Raw genomic sequence first — 27,696 nt, forward strand, 5'->3', positions numbered from 1 at the left:
TTCCTCACCCTTACATGGAGTACTCCACTATGTACCCCTTACTTTCAACCACTATAAGTAGCATCCCAAGTTACAGTCCAGCACACATTCCCTCTGCTCACATTATTTCACCAGCATATTTAATTCTTCCGTCATTAGGAAGTACATATTGGTAGGCAAAGACATCAATTTGGTCTCGTCGTAGATTGCCTGACTTCACTAATTAATTTCAAAGTAGTTCCCTGCAACATGCACAGTGGACGTCTCTGTGGCATTTGCACGGTATTGAATGGAAGGCGCATTTCATTTGCCACTTGTCTCATGTCTGGGATCTATAGCAGCCCTAAACTATTCAATTTATTTGTGGTAACCCTCTCATGGCTGCTATTGACCGTCTGTGACTGCTATACAACGATATATATTTTCATGACACATATCTGCTTTTTGAGGAACCTATTGCAATACTCTAGAGCATTCACAAGCCCATAGTCCCATTTCCTCCTGGGTATTCCACTGGGTATACCATAGGCCTATACATGTAAAATTACTAGGCATACATCTTGACTTATTGTCAATACAGCCCGCTCCCCGGAGGACAGTGTCCAGCGTATCATGGAAGATGGAGTCATTCATCTGCAAAGATTCATCCCCTGACCAACGATTCCCCTGTTATTTTAGACTGGGTTTGCAGCCATTATCAAGGACAGCTGGTTCTGTGACACATGGCATGCAGTGACATGAAGCCTACTCTTTTAGTAACCTTCACCTCTTGTTGTAGTGTACTCCATCGCAGCCACTGCACAAGCTTGGGGGTCTCTATGGGGGAGGAAGTCAGTCAATTACTACTCAAACACAGCAGTATGCAAAATTACTTGGCTGGCAGCAACACAGCAATTTTGCCTTGTCTGCATACACATACCAGCCTGTCAAACATAGCAGCTGAATCCTTGTTTCGATCCCATTTCAGGTATTTCTCCAAACATTCCACGGCTGCTTAACCACATACTAAAACTCCTACATTCCAGGCTCTCATTCTGGATTAGCTCATCTAATGGTCATGGTAGATTGCTGGCACACGTGGCTCTCTCTGCTTGTGCCAACTATTATATACCAGAACTCTGGGCATTTTAATAAGTTCCCTTCCGAATATCGATTTGTCAATCTGTACTCCATTGATACCTTGGTGACACTCACATGCTTTTGCCACCTCAACCTTAAATTAGCTAACAAACACTTAAACTTATCTCATACCCACCTGCAGACATATACCTACATACTATCAACAATAAAAGGTGCCAGGTCATGGAATATGCTAATCTCTCTCTAATTCATGCTTTTATCTTTCAAGTATATTTATACCCCCTAACAGCAGTGTCCAGTGAAGCATGAAGTCAATGGGCGGTGTAAAAGAATGGGCCACTAACGCGGATCATGTAACCAGAACTACCAAAAGGGACAAACATGCCCAAAAAGGAGGCATGTCTGCCCAAATAATTGGAAGGCTAGCCTGGCATGAATAAATTTCAGGCTGCTGGTCAACAGCATCCTGAGCTTGGCATAAATACGTCTAATGATGCGCTCAATCCATGCTTTCTAAGGACCGTCCCCTAGCACTCACATGTCCACTTGTCTCCTTACCTTCTTACTAGCAGGAAGACGCTCCTGGTATATAGAGAAAATATGGATGTAGTGAGTGTAGAAGAAAGGGAATATGCCACAGTGTTAGAGAGACCAAAGTCAGCATTACCTTAACTAATTTCTAATTACTAGTCCACACACACTTTGTTTCCATATATCCTTCTTAAGGTTCCACACTTAGGCAAGAGTATGTGAAGAGTAGTTAGGGTTGCCACCTTTCTTGGAAAAAATACAAGACCTACTAATTTGCATAACTAATTATGTATGCGTGGCATCACATGATGTAAATCACAAGGAGTAAGAGACAATTCTGTAAAATCACCAAAAAACTACTTACAATTTGATTCTCCTGTATAGATGGATTGCTCCCAGTGTCTCTCTGTCTCCCAGTGTCCCCATGTCTCCTAGTGTCCCCTAGTGTCTGTGTCCCCATGTCTCCCAGTGTCCCCATGTCACCCAGTGTCCCCATGTCTCCTAGTGTCCCCATGTCACTAGGGAACACTGGGAGACTTGGGGACACTGACACTATGTATCACAGTGTCCCTATGTATCACAGTGTTTTATTGCCCCATGTCTCTGTGTCCCCATGTTGCCCAGTGTCAACATTTCGCTCAGTGTCCCCTAGTGTCTGTATCCCCAGGTCACTAGGGGACAATGACACTTGGGGACACTGGGAGACATGGAGACACATGGGGACACTGGGAGACATGGGCACACAAACACTAGGGACACTGGGAGACATGGGAACACTGAGACACTAGGGACACAGACACTGGGAGGCATGGGGACACTGAGACACCAGGGACACTGGCTGGGAGACACTTGGGGAGACAGGGACACTGAGACACTTGGGGAGACTGTGTCCCTAGTGTCCCAGTATCCCCAAGTGTCTCAGTGCCCCCATGTCTGTGTCCCCATGTGTGTCTGTTTCCCCATGTCTCAGTGTCCCCATGTGTGTCTGTATCCCAAAGTGTCGGTATCCCCATGTCTCCTAGTGTCTCAGTGTCCCCATGTCTGTCTGTGTCCACAAGTGTCAGTATCCCCATGTCTCCTAGTGTCTCAATGTTCCCAGGTCTCAGTGTCCCATGTCTCAGTGTCCCCAAGTGTGTCTGTGTCCCCATTTCTCAGTGTCCGCATGTGTGTCTGTGTCCCCGTGTCTCCAAGTGTCTCAGCGTCCCCAGGGGTCTCCCTGTGTCCCCATGTCTCAGTGTCCCCATGTCTCCCTGCAGCCTTTACCCCATCCCTCACTTCCCTTAGGCTGTCTCTGCAGGCTGGGAGCTGCTGTCTGGACTCTCTGTGCTGTGTAGCTGCTCCCCCGCATATCAGTGAGTAGAGAGATGCAGGTATATGCTGTAACTTCCTATCCCTGCCTCTCTCCACACACACAACGACCCCTACTGGCTGGTGCTGGTATTGCAATCTCTGTTTATTCTGAGAAAAATACCGGCATTTGTATTGCCGGTAATCCTGCAATATCGGCACCGGCCAGGCAGCCTCAAATAAATACCGGCCAAGTGGCAACCCTAAGACTAGTGTGTAAACATTTTTTAAAAAGTACAAAAAAAAAATGTTGTAGCTTCATCAGCCCCTATGTTAATCCGGCCCTGACTATGTGCAATAATTCACTTCCATATTCTAAGGATTGTTGGTGGTGACAGGAATGGGAGTAAGATTGGAAAGTTATTCCCAGCATGGTTTTTAGGGGTCACGTTTCTTGGTGGTGCGAGACTGGAGATGGCCACACTAACAGTGCAGACTCATGGTGGGAAATAATTAAAAAACTAATTTAACAAAAGTATGTACAGGAATTGGCTGGCGGTGTTCACGGTACCTTGTCTGAGCTGGCTACGGAGTTTATTTAGGTTGTGAACATGGTTGCACTGTATTCCCCTTTGGGATCAGTGGTGAAGGACTGATGGGTGATTTTTTTTGTGTGTTTGGTCCAGCTTATATTTAACTTAAATTAACTTAGTAGAGACCTTCTGATTTCTGAATAAGCAGAAATAGCATACTTGCAATTGGAAATTGGCTTTATATCAAAATATTTGCAAGCTGTTGGCATCTGGCTTGCCCTCTTTCAAAATCTTCAAACAAAACAGGCATTGCTTTTTTCCTCTGTTTGAAGATGGTTTGGACTTAATTGCAAACACAGTGCAGCTGTGTGGGCAGCAGTGATAGCTGTTTTGCTATTAGGGATGGGATTAGATCAGTCAATAAAATATTATGCAGGTCTTTTTTCTACTCTTTTTAATTTGTGACTTTGTTCTGCTTTTCATGTTAATGCAGAGCCAGGTCATAAAACTTCAATGGTTATTGACTTCCTATCGGTTGGAGGAATTTCGCAGGATATTTTGTCCAGGCATGGAGGATCAGCAACACTGACTCTTTAATACATATTTTATATATGTGTACAGAATATTAATAAATATATTCTATTAGCCACACAAGCTACAAGATGATCTGTTAGTAAGGGCACATTAGATTATTTCTTCGTGAACTGTGCAATGAATTTCTGGAACAGGTAATCATCTTATGGGACACTTATTATTATGTAAGATTAGCAAAAAGAAAAATGGTGCCAAACTGGAATTTAAACAAATAACTTTATTATATATATATATATATATATATATATATATATAATTCTGAACCATCTAGAGAACAGAGCAAACTGGTCCATTTGGGTTCATTTATGAAATTTTACTCCATGTTCTTCTTGCTTCTTTAATGAACGAAGAAAAGAAATGACAGAGAAAGACAGACAAAAAAAGGATTTTATTTTTTTCACCCCCAGGGTTCACATCTGGGTTTTTAAATGAAATTTTCTATACACTCTTTTAAAATTATTATTATTTATTATTATTATTGCCATTCATATAGCGCCAACAGATTCCGTAGCGCTTTACAATATTATGAGAGGGGGATTTAACTATAAATAGGACAATTACAAATAAACTTACAGGAACAATAGGTTGAAGAGGACCCTGCTAATACGAGCTTACATTCTATAGGAGGTGGGGTGTAAAACACATTAGGACAGGAATTTACAATCAAATAAGGTGGGCTGCCCTTTAGGAGAGGGCAAGAGACAGGTATGTGAGGTAAGGGTTAGTCTTGGAGGCCATAAGCTTTCCTAAAGAGATGGGTTTTAAGGCACTTCTTAAAAGATGCAAGACTAGGGGAGAGTCTGATGGCGGTAGGCAGGCTATTCCATAGGAAGGGAGCCACCCGTGAGAAGTCCTGCAAGCGCGAGTTGGCCGTACGAGTGCGGACAACGGACAGCAGGTGGTCACGGGCAGAACGGAGAGACCGAGAAGGGACATACCTATGGATCTGTGAGGAGATATAAGAGGGGCTAGAGTTGTTCAGTGCTTTATAGGTGTGAGTTAGTATCTTGAATTGACTCCTATAGCATACAGGAAGCCAATGTAAGGACTGGCAGAGGGGTGAGGTGTGAGAGAAACGACTAGAGAGGAAAATCAATCTAGCAGCAGCATTCATTACGGACTGTAAGGGTGCAGTACGGCTATTGGGAAGACCAATCAGGAGAGGGTTACAATAATCCATGCGGGAAATTACTAGAGCATGGACAAGCTCCTTGGTAGTATCTGGTGCAAGAAAGGGGCGGATGCGGGCTATGTTTTTAAGATGGAATCTACAGGATAAAAGAGAGTTGATCTTGAGTGAGAAATCAAAAGAGCAATGAGTACAATTGTCTTTGTCAACCACATCAATTATTATTCGCTACCTGCTATAAAACATCAGATCAAGATTTTTCCATGATTTATATTTTAAGGATAACTTAACAACCATCCATTGGGTATTTATCTTAATGCATTATACATCAACGCCCTTTCAGTTTATGCATGCTCTAGTCTCCCTTATTTGAACAAAATAAATATTCATTTTATCTCTTGCTACATGGAATTTTTAGAACATTTACAAGCAGGATTGGACGAATAGCACAGAGATGGATTTTGGTGCCCCTTTTGAAATATGGTTTGAGTCATCACTGGTGGAAGACATAGTTTGAACAGCTTTGATGCTCAAATCTGCTGCCATGCAAGGGAATATCCTCTTTGTTGCCCAGATCCCCTCTAGCATGTAAGCTCATTGAGCAGAGCCTAGTTCAACCCCTGTGTTCCTGTGCGTCCAACTTGTCTGGTTACAATTGCGTGTTTGTTAGTCCACCCATTGTACAATAATATAATAATAATAATAATAATAATTCTACAGTAATACTATTTTTATGTGACCTGGAAGTTAGTATGTCTAGAAATCAAACACAAACAGGGATCCACATAATACATTAGCATTTATTAAAATAAAACAATGAAAAAGCACCATGGGAAAAAAATGTAACCGTTGCAAATAGAAAGACTATGGTATGAGAAGTCTTACATTTAAGTACATCTTCCATATAAACTCTTGCTTTCCCTACTGTTGAAATAATATTTACTATAAAAAAAAGTGGCAAAATAAATAAGAAATAATACAGCTTTGCAATATTCTGGTATATTGTACGGCGTATATACATAAAAAAAACTCTTATATATCTTACATCGTTAAATTGTTTATGATCATATTAATAAAAGCCAAGCCGCACTATATCCAACACATTTGTTTTCTTAATTAGAGTAACATGTATACAGAATCCAGTACTAAATTCAATTGAGAATAATATACAGACCATCTTTGCAGTGAATTAATCTAAATATAAACTCCTAATGAACACTCCATTGTAAAAAGGTTTCCTAACTGTATAACGAATACCTTTGCCTTAATTTTATAATTAATAATAGGCAAAATATTTTTAATTTCTTTTACAGTAAAAATCCTTGGATGGTTGTCATGGCGCTCAGCAAAACAGAACATAAAGCTTTATAGATGTTTGGTTCTTATCTAATGTTTAAAAAATCTGTCATTGTAGGCTCAAGGACAAATCTGTCCTTCATACTGGGCCACGCAAAGAGGTAAATTACATATGAGCTATTACATGTTATAAAATTATTTTATTTTGTTACTTCAGTACATGGACGCAGATTTTACAACTTTTTCTTCTGTATCTATATGTTCCCTTTGAGCTAAACTGGTCAGGAAAGTTAGCTTTTCGAGCAATTACATGCTGGGAACTACCACAATCTTTTACTCAAACATTTATTGTTTTAGTATGAACCAGAGGAATACAATGGGTGTTACATTGCTTAATACAATGTAAGAAAGTCATGTTTAGAGAAAAAATACAATAACATAGAAATGAATATAAAATTAATTATACAAAAATGGTCAGTTCCTGGTACATTGGACAAGAAAAAAAAAAAGTGAAACAGTTTGGTGGGGTTAAACTAGAGGCCCCCTATGAAGAATTCACAAAGGGTACCAGCCAGCAAGCTGAATGGTTTTGCAGATAAGAGACTTGTGCTGAGAATCTAGAGAATCCATGTAGAAAATTGTAATAATTTCATTTTACCTATAAACTATTTGGGGCTATCTATGTCCTTTGAAAATGTATCCTGTTGAATTATGGGCCAGTGTTCCTTTAATATTTTCTTAATATCTGGAGCACCCTGACATATATCATCATACAAAGTGGGCCTTTATAATTTGTTTTCTTAGGCCCCATTAATCCTTCAATTACATTCTCCCTATCCATATCCCTAACTAATTCCAGAACAAATAAATGGCAATATAATATCTCTAAGTCATTTAGTGAGAACCCTTAATTCATTTTCCAAATTCTTCTTATGGCTACAGTTACATTTCATAAATCTGCAGGCCTCGATTTAAAAAGCATTCCGAACACTGTTGGAAACATTTCCAAATTATTTATCTACAATAATTCCCAAAGACTTTAATGGTGACTCCTGTAGACAGGGCCGGATTAACATAGGGGCTGATGGAGCTGCAGCTCCAGGCCCAGGCCCATGGAATAGGCCCATTTTTTTTTTACACACTACTCTTAAGTTTACCACTTAACTGGTATTTTAATGGCACAGCTGGTATTTGAGGCTGCCTGGCCAGTGCCAGTATTGCAGTAACACCGGCAATACAAATGCAGGTATTTTTCTCAGTATAAACGGAAATTACTCTGCAATACCAGCACCGGCCAGTAGGGGTCACTGTGTGTGGGGACAGGCGGGGATAGGAAGTAACAGGATATCCCTCCCTGCCTCTCTCTACTACTCACTGATCCGTGGGGGAGCAGCTACACAGCACAGAGAGTCCAGACAGCAGCTCTACAGCTCAGGTAAGTGAGGGATGGGGGGAAAGGCAGCAGGGAGACATGGGGACACTGAGACACTAGGAGACACTGAGAAACTAGGGGACACATGGGGACACAGACACTAGGGGATACTGTGAGACCTGGGGACACTGGAAAACATGGGGACACTGAGACACTAGGGGACACTGGGAGAAATGGGACACTGAAAGACATAGGGACATTGGGAGACACTGAGACATTGGGACAAAGAGACACTAGGGACACAGTGTCCCAGTCTCCCAGTGTCCCCTAGTCTCCCAGTGTCTGTGTCCCCATGTCTCAGTGTCCCTAGTGTCTCAGTGTCCCCATGGCTCCCAGTTTCCCCTAGTCTCCCAGTTTCCCCTAGTCTCCCAGTGTCTTTGTCCCCATGTCTCAGTGTCCCTAGTGACTCAGTGTCTCCATGTCTCCCAGTGTCCCCAAGTGTCTCAGTGCCCCATGTCTCCCAGTGTCCCCAAGTGTCTCAGTGTCCCGGGTCTCTCAGTAACATGGGGACACTGAGACATTAGGGGACTGGGCAATATGGGGACACTGACACTGTGATACATAGGGACACTGGGAGACAGGGAGACACTGGGAGCAATCCATCTATACAGCAGAATCCAACTGAGTAGTTTGTTGGTGATTTTACAGAATTTTCTGTTATGTCACTCCTTGTGATTTACATCATGTGATGTCACACATAACTAATTAATTATACAAATGTATAAGGCTGGTATTTTTTTTACAAGAAAGGTGGCAACCCTAACTACTCTTCGCATACTCTTGCTTAAAGGAACACTATAGGGTCAGGAATACAATCATGTATTTCTGACCTTATTATGTTAAAACCACCATTTAGCCCCCCTGGCCTCCTCTTGCCTCCCTAAATATAGTAAACTCTTACTTGTATTCAAGTCTGCAGCTGCTGGCTCTGTCCCTATCTGCCTATGAACTAACTCTGTCTGCTGCATCATCAGAAGTGGTGGTCTGAGCAAATTACAATGCTTTCCCATAGGATTGGCTGAGACTGTCAACTAGGCAGATCAGGGACAGAGCCAGCACAAGTCAAACATAGCCCTGGCCAATCAGCATCTTCTCATGAAGATACATTGACTCAATGCATCTCTATGAGGAAAGTTCAGTGTCTGCATGCAGAGGGTGGAGACACTGAATGGCAGTGCTGCACACTAGGCAGTACTCCCCCAGGAGGCACCTCTAGCAGCCATCTAAGGAGTGGCCATCAGAGTTATTTTCTCTGAAAAGACAGTGTTTACTGCAAAAAGCCTGGAGGGAATGATTCTACTTAATAGAAAAAATACAATAAGCTGTAGTTGTTCTGGTGACTATAGTGTCCCTTTAAGTTTGGAAGCTTAAGAGGGATGCATTGGAACAAAACCTGTGTGGACAGGCTGACAATAAAATTAGTTTAGATAATGCAGACTTTGGTCTCTCTAACACTGTGGCATGTTCATTCTTCTACACTCACTACATTTTCTCTGTCCCAGACTATATACCAGGAACTTCTGCCTACTAGTAAGATGACAAGTAGACAAGTGGACCTGTGAGTGCTAGGGGACAGTCCTTAGAAAGCATGGAGTAGGCGCATCATTTGATGCATTTATGTCAAGTTCAGGGTGCTGCCTGCATAGTATGCCCTTAGTTGGACAGCCTGCATGTTTGGCAGGCAGCCTGACATGCATTCATGCCAGGCTGGCCTTCCAATTCTTTGGACAGATATGCCCCCTTTTTGGGCATGTTCACCCCTTTTGGCAGGTCTGGTCACGTGATTCGCGCCAGTGGCACACGCTTTTACCCTGCACATTGACTTCCTGCTTCACTGGACACTGCTGTTAGGGGGTATGGATTTACTTGAAAGATGAAAGCATAAATTAGAGAGAGATTAGCATTGAGTATGTGTTTTCGTATAGCTGCATCCTTTGAGTTTCCCTCCAACACCATCTCCATCAAATACATGATGCATGGGAGATATGATTGTTTTAGTGTTTTTGGTCGATAAGATTCTGTAATTAGGCCCCATCATAATTGTCAGCACCAGGCCCACTGGGCTCTTAATCTGGCCCTGCCTGTAGATAAATCACTGGAAACTTTTCCAACAGTATTCAATCATTTGGAAGGCTTACTAAATCAAGGCCATACTGGCTTTATGACATGTTTTGAATCTGCCTTCTTCAGAAGTCACAAATGCTAGTGTCTACCTTCTTTTCTAAAACTATTGGTTTGCAATTTCCCAATTTCATCTATAAAGATGCATAAATCAAGAACGAAGCTCATTTTTTCTATTTATTCCTATTTCTAACGTACATATTTAGCATTTTGTTCTTTTTCACATTTTTCCTAATAAAATATTTATTGAAAGTCAGTTTTCTGATTTAGTTTAGAAAACTTATAAACTTTTGAAATGTATTTGGGGTTTTGTGGAGGCTAATTTATATAATTTTCGTATGAGCAATTTCCTTATCTTTTATTTTTCTCCCCAAAAACATGAATTACTCTTCTCAAGATCTCTATTATCATTATGATCATGAGCTATTTATTTGTGTCTTAACTCCACCTTCTTATAATCCCCCCAGCATGCAGAAATCTCTGCTCTATCTGACTTCTTATTCTGACTGTTCATAGACCTGAAATTTATCTTGGAAACATGCCCATACGATAACATGATACAGTATTTTATTACAGCTTATTTCTTATTTTATGGCAGTCAAATGAAAAAAAATAAAAAATAAAAGAATATCCACTAAGTAACAGCAAATAAGTAACAGCAAGTAATACATGCTTTCAGTTTGGGCTGGAAAACAAAACACTAAAATGAGGAATTAGCTCATTAGTCATTAATTCAGTTTCTTTTAAACAAATCATAGCAGGCTAGTTATATTTTGCGTTCATGGTACTAAACGTTTTGCTGTTTGTTTTATTTAATACTCACCGATCTCATGGACTTCAATTTCCTTCTGTCCTATGAAGTACCAGACACACGCCATCCAATGAGCAAGGAGGGCAAACATGGACATTAGAAGGGTCAGGACTACAGCACTGTACTGGGAGTAACGGTCAAGCTTCTGCAGTAGACGGAGTAGTCTCAGTAGACGCACTGTCTTTAACAAATGAACTCCAAAATACTAAAAAAAAAAAATAAGAACATCCAGGTCATATTAAGTCCAAATAATAACAAATTAGGAAAAATCATCATCGGTCAGTTGCAGACAGGAATACTTGTCCATGTAGCTTCATATTGATCACAATTGCATAATAGAATATAACACAAGATAAAGTCCATAGAGAGAAATAAAAGGGTTTATTTACTCAAGAGTAAACTTTGGTGAGTTGTCAATTGACTTAGTAGCCAAATTAAAATCATTTTACCCAAGTTGGATATTTTTGGCTCTAGGTTGAACAAAATTTTATGAGCCAGTTTTCAACTAGTTCATAACTCACTGCCTAGTAAGCTGACTACATAAAAACAATAAACTGGTAAAACCTAATGTAGACATCTTAAGAGGTAAAGGTCATGGCCAACCCATTTTCAGATTTGGTATATTCAAAACCACTATTTTATCATAAGACTCCCATGTCGAAGGAAACACAGTGAACATGTTCTAGAGTATGGATTCCATGGAATGGTGTCCAGTTCTACTCACCACATTGACGCTGAATGCATAGAGCAGGTCAAAAGGTAGTGCAGCAATAAGGTCCACAAAGAACCATGTGGTTGCATAGTGCACACAGATTGAGCGAGGATCATACACCACCTGTCCGGACTTGCTGACATAAGTGGTTCGGAAATTCAACAGAATATCTATAAAAAAACAAAACAAAAAGCATATAAAGATTTTGCTCAGCAGAATATACCTACATTAGGTCAAAATTACATCAACACGTGTTATAAAACACAATTCCACATGTTCTACAGCTCACCAAATTATTTACTGCAAGGAGGACAATGAATTATTTTTTTGCATTTTTTGCAGTAGTTTCTTAACCTTTCTTTTACACTTTTTCCTTTTCTTAAAAATGCCCATTCTTCCTTTCCCTGCTTTCTAAAAATGCAGCATGCCCCAGTAAATAATTAATAAGCTTTTCTTTTAGAAAACAAATCATGGACTCAGCCATTACCCAGTATATGAATAATGACAGGAATATCTTCAAAACATTTTTCTCTCCAGGACATTAGTTTTGCTGCTCACTTAAATATTTAGCTATTGCATCTTTTGTGAAGGATAGTCCATTCGAGTCGCATCCAACTCTTAAACTGACAAGCTAAAAGGACATCTCAGCAGGGATTCCTGCCTATGGAAAATATATTTGATGAATAATAATCGCACTTGTTTTTACAAAATAAAATAACATCGGCAGGCTTGTGTCTCCATTAGGAAAATATACTCAAAATCTGAGAACTTCAAATAAGCCTTGGGATATAAATTACATCATAGCAATTTTTCTAAATAATGAAAAATGTTTATGGTTGTACTTTAAAGTGCTATGAAAAAAAAAAAGAATGATTGCCAATAAATACAGACCTTGAGACTAAATGACAAATGTCATCATATATTTTTACCTTAAAAAAACATGCCCAGGACAGTGGAGAGTTAAATTACTGCGATCATTATAGATAAAAAATAATTTATTTTTAAAACATATTTAATTTCATATCACACATATTTTCCCTTTGAACTACATATTGAAAATTCAACTTTTTTTTATTATCAGCTGGGTGCAGTTAGGGAAGCCGCATATGGTGCTCACATGTCAGAAATGGGAACAACATCAATTTAAGGTTTTGAATAGGATCAATCCCATCAAATAATATAAAAATCATAGGTTTCCAGGCAAACTTTCCAGGTCACTTAAAGGAATGTTATAGATAAAATATGTAATTACTCTTGCTAAAAGGGGAATCAATTTTTAATTTCTACAAAATTTGTTTTGTCAATCCACATACTGCATTTTTTGTAAGATTTATTTGAAACGTGGGATGAATAAATAACACATTTATAGCTTGCTGTTTCTGGATATTTAAAAAAATATATATAATAATTATGTAAATTTACAAAATGTTATTATTTATTCTATACAGACAAATTGGGAGATAAAATGTTTAGATATTATAAAGTACCCAATGCTGTACTTCTGGCTGATCTTGAAACATTAACATCTAAGAACAAAAATTGTTATTGTCACTTCCAGTAGGGGTGACAAACTAAAAGTATAATGGATAATACAATACCTATAAATATTTATAACAGAGTTGATTATATTTATTTAAAAAATGCCTCCCACAAGTAAATATGCCTGGCTTAAACAAGACATCTCTCGTATACGTGGAATTGAAACCTGAAAATATGCAATAGGACAGGAGTAGATATCTCCCAGCACTTCGGATGTTGTGGACTGCATTTCACCTGATGCTTTGCCAGCATTTTTGCTGTAAGAGCATTGTGGGAGATGTAGTCCACAACATCTGAAGTGCCGAAGTGGCTTACCTCTACCCCAAGATGTACACAGAGGTTGCAGCATTTACTGTGTGAAGACTTTATTGAGTGGGGGCTGAATGGATCCCTAACATTTGTTTCTCCGTTAGGCAAAGACCACTACTTACTGGAGCTGTGGGGAAAGCAAATGTGAATTCTAAATCTATCATTTTTTTACATCTTTTTTTAATACAAGTTAATTGCTGGCAACATATTTCTTGTGGCGGAAAGGGAAGGACTATCACAGAACTATTAAGATTTTTTTTTTAAATTTGATTTATACTTCATAAAAATATTTTAAGTTTGTGTGGGAAGAGCTTCTCTGTCCATGTGTCCCCGTCCAAGATAAACAGACCCACTGAATCTCACAATTCTCGTGTTTCCCTTGGTTACCCTGTTGACTTTCTTTTTAAGGAGATCAGAATGTTTGGTATGTATAAGTGTATGACATCGCTTTAAAAAAAGTAAAACTTCACTTGGGTACTCCTATTACTGTTTCAGAAAGGCCTACAGAGATATAGCTGTTTAAATTGCAGTAAATGAGTTAGAAAAAGAACATGAATGTGGGAAAATAGTTCTCATTCTAAACATTTTGCTCAGTTTCCAATATAGCTATGTAGTCTGTTAGCTATACGTTCTTGGAAATGAATAAGTCACTTGCTGTATTTCCATCGGATGCTAATTCTGTGGCTGTAATAGGCAAATATGATGGAGATATTGTACTATGCTTTCGACCTCATAGTTATTGTTATTTCATCCCCGTAGCCTTGTTCTAGGGACAATGTGATGATAAAAGATCTTGTGGAGGCCCCCAAAGTATTTTGGTTCCAACTGTAGAGTGAATTAATTTATTTAAATATTTCTAAAAGAGCACGTATCTAGTTCTGTATCTCCTACTGTCTTTTACATTTGCTTAAGGAAATATTTATCAGAAACATTGCAGGAGAGATCCAAGAAGACACGCCAAGATTGGAGTGTATGTGTGTCTGGATAATCGGACTAAAGTAACAGATACCTAGTGTATGTGCATTGATAGAAGACAACATATTGCAGCTGTCTAGTGGGAAACCAATTGGCTTTTCTTTTTACTTTTTAATCATATAATCCTGACTTTTGGCCACTTTAGGTTTTGGTGGATTTTTTTTTTTTGGTGAAAGTTTTCCTTTACATTTTTTTTCTTTATCTTTTGCACTGTATTCATCCAAATCAACACTATTCATACATGGTTTTTTATTATTAAGTTGAAGTATGGTGAAAAAAAAAAAATCACCTTTGCAATCTAAACTGGGAAGCGTGGAAATGCCATTAGGCACAGTTCATACTTTAAGGCTCTATACAGTGGCGTACGTACCGCGGTCGCAGGGTTCGCAGCTGCGACCGAGCCCAGCACTCCAGGGGGCCCGGCCGCCCTGCGGCCCCCCGCGACCAGTAGCAGCTGCCACGCTTTGCGACCCTGGCCCGTGCGGCAAACCGCCAGGGCCGCATGTTAAGGGGTCCATCGGGTGGCCCATGCTGTCAGGGCCACCCGATGGACATGGATTGTAAGGGGGCCCGGTCTGCGCTGGGCGCTTTAAGAGCGCGACCGGGCCCCCTGTGATTACATCATCACTGCTGGGAGGAAGTGACTGCATGTCACTCCTCCCAGCATACACCGAGCCCGCGCGGGAGGAAACAGGAAGGAGGAGGGAGTTAGAGTGGGAACTCTGACTCCCATCAGGCTGAGCCACCATTGGACCCCAGGGAAAGTCACACAAGGTAGGAAACATTTTGTGTATTTGTGTGTGTGTATCTGTATGTATGCCTGTGTCTCAGTATGTGTGTATGTATGTCTGTGTCTGTGTGTGTGTATCTGTATGTATGTGTGTGTCTGTGTCTCTGTGTGTATGTATGTCTGTGTCTCTGTATGTGTGTTTGTCTGTGTATGTATGTCTGTGTCTCTGTATGTGTGTATGTATGTCTGTGTCTCTGTATGTGTGTATGTATGTCTGTGTCTGTGTCTCTGTATGTGTGTGTCTGTGTCTCTGTGTGTGTATCTGTATGTATGAATGTTTGTGTCTGTGTCTCTGTATGTGTGTATGTATGTATTTATGTGTGTGTCTGTGTCTCTGTATGTATGTGTCTGCATGTATGTATGTATCTGTGTGTGTATGTATGTATGTGTCTGTCGGGGGTGTGTGTATGTGTTTGTGTCTGTATGTATGTGTCGGGGAGGGGGGGGGGCACGGATCAGTTTCGCACCGGGGCCCCAAGGAGTGTGTGTTCGCCATTGGCTCTATATTAAAATATATTTATTTCCCCCCTTGTGTAGTTGAGGTCACGATGACGTCAGTGAGGCCTCATCTCTTGAGTTTATTTTTTGGGTTGTGGCTTAGGTGAATTTGCCCAAGGTGTAAGCAATGGATTCCCTTACCGAGTGATCTCTGAATTTAGTTTGTAGAGTCATTTTGTGGAGATAAGAATCATGGAAAATATATATATTGATTTGCATTAAACATCCTGCTAAAGCTTTATTATTTGCCTGATCCATAAATATCTATATCAACTATGACGGTTCACTTTGAAGAAGTAGTAAAATATTAAAGGGACACTATAGTCACCCAGAGCACTTCAGCTCAATGAAGTGGTCTGGGTGCCAGGTCCCTCAGGTTTTAACCCTTCAAATGCAAACATAGCAGTTTCAGAGAAACTATGTTTACATTGCAGGGTTAAGACAGCCTCTAGTGGCTGTCTTCCGGACAGTCACTAGAGGCGCATCTGCGACGCTGGAGGCATATTATGCCCCCATCGCACAGAGCGTCCATAGCATGCGCATTCGGCCCCGCTGACGTCGGCAGGGGAGGAGAGGTCACCAGCGCCGAGGGAGCCCGGCGCCAAAATAAGGTAAGCTGCTGAAGGGGTTTTAAGGGGTCTTCAGTTGTTTTCCTGACACTATAGTGATCCTTTAATACTAAAACAATATTGAGGTTTATGTTACTGCATTCATCCACACATACTGCTTTTCATTACCTTGCTGTTCTTCTCAGACTATTAATTAGACAAAGAACAGAATGGTCTGGCTAGTCATTTAAAGCTTTTGCAATTACCAGCCTGTGTGTATAAAAAACAAGAAATGTATAAAAAAAAAATGAAAATAAAGTGTTTTGCCTGTCACAGCTCCTGTTGAATAGATTACACTCATGAAAAAAGGATGCTGTCAGTATAAATCTAAACCACTCTAATTATAGTGGCCATTATTCTTGTAATGACTATAAATAATTACGTATAACGCAGGCTCAGAGTTTTAATTGAAAAAAAGAAACATTTAATATACAAGCTTAAAAAAAAAAAACATGATCATTTATACACTATAGAATAAAAAAAGACAAGCCGTGAAGGTCATTAAACGTCGATGCATTATAGACTAGTTCCATCAGTTAGGTTTTGTCATTTTGTTTTGCATAAAGGAATACAAAGATGTATTTCTAACACTAAGGTGTCCCTCTGCCCCCACGGCACCCCTGTCCATGAAAGGGTTAAAAAAAAACTTTCAGTCATTTACCTGATTTGTGCACAGGTCCCTCGTGCACTGGTTTGGGCTCCTCCTACGGCGACATCAGCTTATGGGGGGGGGGGGGGGCCTAATTTGGGAGGAGCGCCACACACATTAAACCTTCCCTTTAGGAAAGCATTAAATCAATGCTTTACTATTGGGATTTTCCTGATGCTGGATGTCCCCATGAAAAGCTTGAGGATGTTCAACGTTGTTTCACGGAGTTAAACTCTGTGAAACTGCAGGAAATGTCTCTCTTGGCTGTCTGGTACACAGCCACTAGAAGCAATCTTTTCTCGAAAACTGCCATGTTTTACATTGCAGGGCTAAGCGGCACAGGGACACTGCACCAAGACTACTTGAATGAGATGAGTCCCTTTAACGGTAGTGGAATCAAGACTTGGCTTAACATTTTTCCTTCCAATTCCAGCTTACTGCCATGAGTGCTATTTCTATGACATATTTCTGATATACACTGATTCAACAGATTGGAGCCAATGACTCCATTAATTATATTGACTGATTGACTGTTCTAGGATATTTTTGTCACTGTCAAGTGCAGCAGAACCTAAAGTAAATCCAAGACAATAAATCTACCGTGTCATTCTATCACTAAATTATTTTTTGCTTTAATTCTTTAAAATTGGTACTTGTGGCACCGAAGAAGATTACATGTTATGTCACTGCCCTTTGTTAAATTTGTTTGGGGCACCTAAATATGGTCATTTTAAATACACTTTTATGTACAAAACTCTCATCTTCCTGCTCCTGATGTGTCATACCAAGCATGAATAGGATCTCAACAAAGATGTCGCTAACACTTGGGGGGCTGCGAGATGAAATGCTGTCATCTCGAGTGATGGCGAAGCAGACGTTATAAGGAACAGTCACCGCAACATAGAACGTAGCCAAGAGTATCAACCAGTCCCAGCCAGCCTTAAAAGTGCCATAGTGCAGGAGGATGAAGCGAGACTTCTGGATTGCAGCCACTTTGTATTCTGGTATGGTGGGTTTATCTCCAAATACATTCTGTAAAAGAGATAAAGTTATGATTACATTTCCAACATTCATACATGACAACAAAATACAACGAATGATACAAGTGACTTCCATGTCCACATCACCATGCCATTTTCCCAAACAGTTTTTTTAGATTATGCATTAGACTTGTGCATTCGGCTTCAAACCACACGCAGTTCATCGGAAAAATGTCGATTGGTGATTTATCGGAAATCCAAAAATGTCAGATGAATCTGCAATTTTTGGGTTATAGGTGACTCATCTGAAATCCACAACTCTTAATTAGCATATGCTCAAATCACAAAAAGATTCAACAGGCAATATAACTTGCATTCGTTTAGTGATTAGGAGATTCAGATGTAAAAAAAATATTTATAATACTAGATAAAGCACATGGATGACTGTAGTTCCTGTTGTGAATCTTTGTTTTGGTTTCTAATCAGTTTTAGGTCCTAGTCGTCTCCAGTTGCACTTCATACAATGAATAAAACAAGGACCTTGGATCAGTTAAGTAGGTCAGTGCAGTATTTTCCTCGTAGGCACTTTAAAACCTTACATAGTGTCCAGGCACTTGATGAGAACTACAAATTCACCCTTTATTAAAGACTCCCTGGCTGATGAGTTATGGGTAGATCATAGATGCCGAAAGGATTGCCAGAAGATTGCCAATAATAGATATTGTCAGTTCTTCCTCCATTTAGGGATGTGACATAAACTTTGAGCCACAGTAATGATAGTTTGGGACAAGTCATCCCTTTGTTCACCCACCTTATAAAAAAAAAAAAAAAATACATTCAATTTCTACAGATGCTGCTGCTCCCCATTTTCTAAAATGCCTTACATTGTAGTAGTTTTACCCTGCCTGACTAAGTTTTGTGGTACTTGCTACCTTCGTAGATGCAGTTAAGAGAAGCTGATAGGGCATTGTTTTTTTTGCACACTGAAAGATGTCACGGATTTTACAGACTGGTTATGGCTAAGAATAAGCTTTGTCCTTCTCGTGGTGGAAAAGGTTAGTGGGTCATCATTTGCTCACTGGCTTTTTCCTCTCATTTTGAAAGCATACTAAGGTGTTATTAGCAGTTTAAGTGGTGGGTGTTTGTGAGGGAGAGTGTGACAAGCAGAATATATCATGATCATGGTATTTGTAATGAGAGGTCATTTGGGGAAGGAAGTTTGAGTAAATTCTTTCTTTAAGGATTTCAGGAATACATTGTTGTATTAGACAGAGGTGCGTGGAAGTGTAAAACACTCACTTATGAATCTCTCATTCTCTCACCCGCTATATGAGTATAGGATAGAGACAGTCGAGATATGTTGCTGGAGCTTAACCTCAGACAGCAATGAACATATCTCGGTGCTCTGAGACATACACCAATCATTCACACTGTTGTGATACACTATGCAATATGTTTGCCCATACATCACTGTCTGCGATGAAGCTGCAGGACAATGAATATCAGATCTATCAGTGAAAGGGTTAAATTGATACACACCATTTAATAAGTAAGCCCAGCATGCTATATGCTTTATGTCAGCATTTGATGATTCTATCTGTAAGATCAATTTGCACAGTCTGATAAGTGCTTGTGCCTATGTCTCCTTAAATTATACTAAAACACCGGAGTCCTTGCCTCTGTCCCAGGATTCTAACATCTCCTGCCGAGTGTTCTAACTACTATCAGACAAGTCTTATTTCCATGGAAAATCGTGCCTATAAAATGAATCATTTCTAGGTTTCCACTCTATATTTTACCTCAACTGATAAAGTAAGTTCTGTATTAGCAATAATAGAAATACTTTTGCTCTTGGGGTGGGGAAGTTCAATTTCAAGGAAATAAACTACAAATCAATCTGTCTTGCTTAGGGTTTGGAAGTCTGTAGCCTGGATAGCAGGGTTTAAAAAAAAAAAAAAAGCTAAAACATAAAATGATAGATTGTAGAAACACAGAATGATGTTAAATTATTATTCTGCTTTTCTACAACCTATCGTTTGACAATATAGTCGATTGATATCTTGGTCTCCTTGGTGTGAGCAGGGATTTCACCCAGCTGACACCAAATCGTTAGACATTCCACCATCGTAATAGTGTTAAAGCCCACCCTAAGGAAGGGAAGTTCTACGTTGTTATGTTCTATGTTGTTATGTGGTAAAAACAGTGTTCTTTACTGTTTTTCATAAGGAGTCACAGTGGCAAAAAGGGAGCCATGTTATCTGCCAGTCCCATACCCCCTTATACCCCCACCGACATCCCCTCGTACCTTGTATTTCCTTCCAATATCCCCCACACCTTGCCTTGCCTTGTGCCCAATGTCCATATCACCCAACTGTCCCCTCCCTTACCATTTCTTCATTTCATTTTTTCCCCAATACTTTATTATTTGAGATTTTGTCTATCCACACCCTGTGCACCCTGTGCACTCTGTCCAATGCTTTATGATTTCTGCCCCTCTCCACCTTTCTATTTGTCCACCACATTGTGTGCACCTCCCTACACCTCCGCAACCCTTATCACCTACCCTCCTTGTAGCGCAGCAGGGCAGTACTGAGACAAAGGGCATTACATTTCCTCTGCCTCGTCTGTAAGCTCAGTGTATGCACTGGGGAGAGGGTGGGATAGAACATTAAGGAGATTAAATACCCTCTTATTCTCCATATTTCCATGGGGCAATGCAAAGCTGTGAGAGGAGTGCTGCATGCACCAGCATACTGACTGTCACTAGGGGCAGCATCCCCCACTCATTAGTACACTACGCATTTGTGTCAAGGCCTAATATAGCTTTATGTGAAATGCCAGTGTAGGCTCAGGAAGCCCCATTTGGCTCATGAGCTGCACAATGAGGAACTAGACCTTAAAGGGATCCTATAGTGCCAGGAAAACAAAGCCATTTTCCTGGCACCATAGGTTTAATAGGCCCCCCCCCCCTCCCTTGGGCCACTTACCTGAATCCGGCCCTGGGTCAGGCTCCGCCCACGCTCCTCCCCCGCGGACGTCAGCCAGCGGGAGGGGACCTAATGCGCATGAGCAGCAATGGCTGAAGTGGTCTGGGTGCCTACAGTGTCCCTTTAAGATTTAGAAAGGACCAGTTTAATGCATTATTTAAAAATTAAAAATAAAATAATTATTAATAACAAACAAAGAAATATGTTATGCTGGGTCAATGTGCTACAGGAAAAGCAATAGAATTTGCACTCAGACTAACCCATTTTTTGCTTTTATAATTGTTCCCATATTGTCAGCTCTGTGAAGAAAGACCGTTTCAGAATTGCTTCTTTAAAAAGATTGCCAGAGTTTTATCCACCTGCACAAACTGCACTCCTTCAATTAGTAGACATGGCTGCCCATAAACCACACAGACAGGAAAAATTTAAATGAGTGAAAGTGCTACTGAAGAGATCCTGGGGAGATAAGTACATGGTGTACACGGGATAATAATACAGCATTATATTTATGGCTAATTTACCTTTAATTTTATGCCAAAACTAGCACACATTAACTTGATTATTAACACCACTGGGTGTCCTAAATGAAATTGAGGTTAGCCATTATATTTCTTTTGTTTTTATGAGAATGCATAATATATAATAATAAAAAAATCAATGTCTAATGTTGGTAACCGTGGTTACTTGCACTGTGTCTTAAAGGGCCAAGTTAAATTTAGTGGTGAATATAATATTAAAAAATGCTGCTGTATATTGAAAATTGTAATTCCACATTGTCTGACAATGGACAAAGGCCCAGACTTTGGCCTAGACTTGTGAAACAGCTCAAAAACAATTTGACACCCTTCTTGTACCATAACCACTACAATAAGCAGTGGTGTTTATGGTGCTTACAATGTTCCTTTAAATGTGTTATTTATGTATGGCAATTTCAAATTGTTAGTGATTCACTGGAACTGGTTCCTTCTGATTCGGCTGTATGAAATCGTTAAGTCACCCTGTCTTATTATCCCTTATCTAATTACAGTCGCCAGCAGTAAAACTAGTTATCAGTTGCAACTAAAATGGAAAAAAACTAATTTCAAAAGGGCATTATAGTGTCAGGAACACAAACGTGTGTTTCTGACAGTATAGTTTTAAAACCACCATCTAGGTGGTTGGTTCCCCTTACCTCGGGTTAGAAAGGTGATTTACTCACCTATTTCCAGCACTGCACGGGGCTCCTCGATTCTGGCCTCGCCTCCTATCGATCTCCTTGGCGAACATTATTAGAATTGATGTTCTCAGCCAATCACAATGCTTTCCATTGGATTGGCTGAGATTGTCAATTCTGATGATCTCAGCCAAGGATGTGGGCAGGGGTGGAGCAAAAGGCCACCCTGGCCAGTCAGCTTCTCCTTATAGAGATGCATTGAATAGATCAACTATTCTTACTGATAAAGCATTGATTAAAGGCCGAGTAATACCAAGTATTGCCATATAAGAATTCTGGGGTAAGGTAAAACACTACCAGTCAAGATAATGTAAAAAAGCGGGATAATTTAAATCCAGCTGTATATTCAAAGACAATACTAAACTCATATAAGGAAGCAGACAATAGTAGAACTTTGTAAGTAATCACTTATACATTTCCAATATATGCTATTTACCTCAGATTAAAGGGACAATCAGGGCACCAATGCTACTTTAATGCATTTGGTAGCGTTTGGCTTCATTAATATGCTGTATTTTTTGCATGGTCAAATCTCTATAGTTTTTGCATAAAATAAATACATGTTTTGCAGAATTCTGCACCATGAACCTGCCTCTTTAGTCACACCCCCTTACTCGAGAGACTTCCGTATCAAAGTTATGCACACAGCTCAGTCACTGACAGCAGTGAGTGATCTAAACTACAAAGCAACCTACATTGGAAAGAGATGACACCCAGGGAGGCAGATAGTTAGGATATCACTACCTGTTTATAGTTTATCTGACTGTATGCAACCAGGTTGTGATTTAAAAGCCACTCCGTCAGTGCTGTTGAGGCTGAGACTGTGTGCATACCTTTGATAAGGAAGTCTTACTGGCATGAGGGGGCATGGCAAGAGAGAGGCTTATGGTACAGAATTTGTTTGTACAAACACTATATACGCATGCTAAGATTTGAGCATGCAAAAAATAGAGCAAATTAATGAGGCTAAAATCTATGCATTAAAGTTATATTGGTGCCAGGAGTGTCCCTTTAAGAGGCTACAGCCTAATGCATAATTTCAAGTGTTTACAAAAGATTATTTCAAGATTTTGTTGTTATCTGCTATAAAACAAGAAAGATTTACCAGTCCTTAAGTCATTATTACTTTATTTACATTGACATGTATTTGTTAATATTTTCACATGCAAGCTATACCTCCTAATGTATGTTATTTTTTAAAGGCGCTTTTCCCTTAAATATATTTATAACTTAAATACAGATTAGCATACTGCAATCATAAAGTAGATCAACAGGAGATTACCAGAGTTATTCTTGAAACTCGGAATAAAATTGTATCATTCAGCCGTTTATAGACTGACATACCGCACTTACAAAGGTTGAGCGAAAAACCTTGAGACTCAACATTTGGCACAATTAGCCCATTGTAAACTGATTAAGAATTAAGGTGATAATTTATGTCTGTACATTTGAGGGAATTAAAATCCTGGTTACTAAATTTAGATGTAATCTGCACACTTATCAGTATGTTTTTAAATTAACAAGAAAAAATTAACAAGGAAAAAAATGCAAGCACGTCAATGAATAAAGTAACATAATGGAAAAGAAGGAATTCCTAGAAATAAAAATACATTACTTTTATTGATATCTCTTTAAAATGACCGCAATTAGCCAAACTATAATAGGAATATAAAATCCAGCTATTGAAACATCATATATGTTTTTGCAATGAATGTATCAAAGACACAACGTTAGGATTCTAACAGTCCCTTAAAGTCTGCTGTAAAAGATGTTTGCATCCTCTACAGTGAGGGAAAGAAAAAATATTTGATACCCTGCTGATTTTGAACGTATGTCCACTCACAAAGAAATGATCAGTCTATAATTTTAATGGTAGGTGTATTTTAACAGTGAGTATTTTAACAGTGAGACACAGTGAGACACATAATAAAAAAAAAAAATCTGGCACTTCGGTTCGGCACTTCGGCAATTTGGAACTTCGGCTATTCGGAACTTTGGAATTTGGAACATCTGTAGGGCTCCCTAACCCTACCCCTAACCCTGCCCCCACCTCTGCCATCATTCACGTAATTTTCCCTCCCTCTCTTGTTTTTCCACTTTTCAGAAATCCAAAGCACTTTTGACACTTTGACACTTTGGCACTTCGGTTTGGTTCGGCACTTCTGAAATTCTGCACTTCTGACATTCGGAAGCTTTGGTCAATCAGCATCTCCTCATAGAGATGCAATTAATCAATGCATCTCTATGAGCAGAGGCGTAACTAGAAATCACTGGGCCCCGGTGCGAAAATTTCTCTGGATCAAAAAATCTCCATGACCGGGTCTGTGTGCTTGTAAGGGTCCCGGGCTCGCGGGGCCTTCAGGTGGCCTGGGCCCCTTACAAGTGAAGTGGCTGTACCACGACTGGCCCACAGTTGCAGGGACCGTAGCTGCGGCCGGGCCCCCCGAAGAGACGGGCCCAGTCGCAGCTACGACCCCTGCGACCGTGGTAGGTACGCCACTGTCTATGAGGAATTTCAGTGTCTGCATGCAGAGGGTGAATACACTGAATGTGAGTGATGCACACTGTGCAGCAGTGTCCCAGGAAGCAACTCTAGTAGACATCTGAGGAGTGGTCAGTGGAGGTATCACTAGACTATAATGTAAAAACTGCATCACGAGAATTAATACAATAAGCTGTGGTTGTTCTGGTGATTATAGTGTCCCTTTAAGCCAATATATGTTTGAGGTGCCATAAGATTTACTCTTTGACTGAATACCCTGGTGTTCCACCACCTTGCAACACCCCTTGTAAAATTGTACTTAGTATCAAAATAATTGGAGAGTTGTGAAAGTCAAAGTTGACCTTCCCTTGACTGTGGATCATACAATTAGCAGTACCCATGAACTGTTACAGCACAGCACTTTGGCTGAGAATGCTTGTGTAATTAGAAAGTAATACAACACATTGACAGGTCATTGGGCTATTTACACCCACTTAGTAGTTCTAATGACGGAGACACATTTACAGATTTAATTACTAAGTTGAAATGCAGAGGTGTGAAAATAGAAGTGTAGAAAAGCAAAAATGTTCTTGTAATAGACCTCAAGAGTCAGAATCGTGCAATGAAAAAAAGAGTTGTTAGCTGGCTCAGAGCTTTTTCTTATTAAATGCGTATTATTTGAGAAGATATGAATACATATTGGAAAGTATGCCCTCTGAAATTTATGGCTTTACATAATAACACGACATAATAACAAGCATCTGTTCCTTAGCAAGTCTCAATTTAAGATAAATACAACCTCAGATGAACAACAACACATGACATATTACACCGTGTCATGATCTATTTAACAAGAATAAAGCCAAAATGGAGAAGCCATGTTTGAAAAACAAAGTACATCATATGATTCATTAGCCTGTAGAACCACCTTTAGCAGCAATAACTTGAAGAAATCTATTTCTGTATGACTTTATCAGTCGCTCAAATTGTTGTGGAGGAATTTAATCCCACTCTTCTTTACAACATTTATTCAGTTATTCAGTTTAATGAGGTTTACTGGCATTGTGCACAGCTCTCTTAAGGTCTTACCACAGTATTTCAATCGGGGGTCTGAACTTTGACTGAGCCACTGTAATACCTTGGTTCTTTTCTTTTCCAGCCATACTGTTGTAGATTTGCCAGTGTGCTTGGGATCATAGTCCTGTTGCATGACCCAATTTTGGCCAAGCTTTAGCTGGCGGACAGATGGCCTTACATTTGACTCTAGAAGACTTTGGTATACAGAGGAGTTCATGGTCGACTCATTGACTGCAAGGTTTCCAGGTCCTTTGGCTTTAAAACTAACCTAAATCATTACCCCTCCACAACTGTGCTTGACAGTTGGTATGAGGTGTTTCGGCTGATATGCTGTGTTTTGTTTTCCCCAAATGGTGCTGGGAATTATGGTCAAACAACACCAGTTTGGTCTCATCTGTCCAAAGGACATTGTTCCAGAAGTATTGTTTTTGTTCAGATGGAACTTTGCAAACATAAGCCGTGCTGTCATGTCCTTTTTTAGAAAGAAGAGGCTTTCTACTGGCAACCCTTCCAATGAAACCATACTTGTTCAGTCTTTTTCTAAAGTGTGTCATGAACTTTAATATAACATGCTAACTAAGGCCTGTAGTGTCTTAGATGCAACTTTTGTTTTTTTTGCAATTTTTCTGACTTTGGGGTGAATTTACTGGGACGTCCACTCCTAGGAAGATTGGCAACTGTCTTATGGTAGAATGATGGACTTTAAATTGTTTGGAAGTGGCCTTCGAACCCCTCCGAGTTTGACGGGCAGCAACAATTGCTTCTCTAAGATCATTGCTGATGTATTTCCTCCTTGGAATTGTGTTAACAGACAGGCAAACTGCTAAAACTTCAGCTTTTGTAGAGGTGGTCACACTTGCTGATGATCAACTAATCTAGGCCATTTGATTAGCAGCACCTGTCTACTACTTGGCCTCTTAATTTCTATGGAAGCAGTAAGGGTGTCCTTCGTTTTTCACACAGGGCTTCTCCATTTTGACTTGATTTTTTGTTAAAGAAATCATGACAGTGTTGTTGTTGTTCATCTGAGGTTGTACTTACCTAATTTTAAGACCTGCTAAGGAACAGATGATTGTTATTATGTCCTGATATGTAAAGTCAAAGAATCCAAAGAGTGTGTACTTATACAAACTTGGACATTTACAGAAAAAAGACATATGAACACATAGTACTGTACTCATCCATGTTCCCACAAAATGACACAATATGGCAGCAATGGCGAACCTATGGCATGCGTGCCACAGCTGGCACGCCGAGCCCTCTCTGTGGGCACGTAGCCTGGGGGGGCGCGCTACTGGCGCCGTTTGGCAGCTTTAGTGCCCCCGGCTGCAATGCAGAGTAGGCACCTGTCTGCCCATAACAGCAGGCACCTACTCTGCTTTCATATCGTTGGGGGGTGGGATGCAGTGGCGGATCCAGGGGGGGCAACGGGTTAGTGCCACGAGACCACCAGAGAAAAAGCAGGTAAGAAACAGGGAGGGATGAAACACTAAAAAAGAATATTAAATTAATATATATATATATATATATATATAAATTACATTAGAAATATGCTTCCCTCTCAGACTCTGCAACACTCAGCCCCAATCCTTTAAAGTCTCTCTCACACTACACATGCTGCACCCCTCACACCCACGCACACTGATTCCTCTCACAACCACACACACTGCCCCCTCACAAACATACACACTGCACCCGTCACAATTACACACACTGCACCCCTCACAACCACACATGCTGCACCCCTCACAACCACACACACTGCACTCTTCACAACCATAGTGCCGTGTTGGCACTTTGAGGGGAAAAAAGTTGGTTTGTATTACTGTTTGGGCATTCAGGCTCAAAAATGTTCGCCATCACAGGGGGATTATATTAATTTGCATGCAATGCCTTGGCTTTGCCAGGACAATTGAGTATGCAATGTACACTTAAAAATAAAAACAAAAGAGAATTTAAAAAAAATAGATATAAATATAATTAATAAATACATTTTTCTTTTATGGACATGGCAGTACATTAAAGAGAATGTTGGGAATTTGTTTCCCTTCCTTGAAGTGAGTATTACACAACAGGAGGATCAG

General features: G+C 40.0%; 1 protein-coding gene across 1 annotated transcript in view; it reads right to left on the minus strand.

The window, feature by feature from the left end:
• The window catches only part of LOC134571554 (potassium voltage-gated channel subfamily H member 8-like), a 428,010-nt gene that overhangs the window by 69,845 nt on the left and 330,469 nt on the right, over window positions 1-27,696 (minus strand). Inside the window, exons 5-7 of the mRNA XM_063429898.1 lie at window positions 17,659-17,905; window positions 11,518-11,675; window positions 10,806-10,998 (exon numbers count right to left, since the gene is read on the minus strand). Coding sequence (XP_063285968.1) covers window positions 10,806-10,998; window positions 11,518-11,675; window positions 17,659-17,905 — 598 coding nt within the window. The remainder of the gene's footprint in view (window positions 1-10,805; window positions 10,999-11,517; window positions 11,676-17,658; window positions 17,906-27,696) is intronic.

Source organism: Pelobates fuscus, chromosome 8, assembly GCF_036172605.1.
Source record: "Pelobates fuscus isolate aPelFus1 chromosome 8, aPelFus1.pri, whole genome shotgun sequence".
NCBI classification, from domain to species: domain Eukaryota; kingdom Metazoa; phylum Chordata; class Amphibia; order Anura; family Pelobatidae; genus Pelobates; species Pelobates fuscus.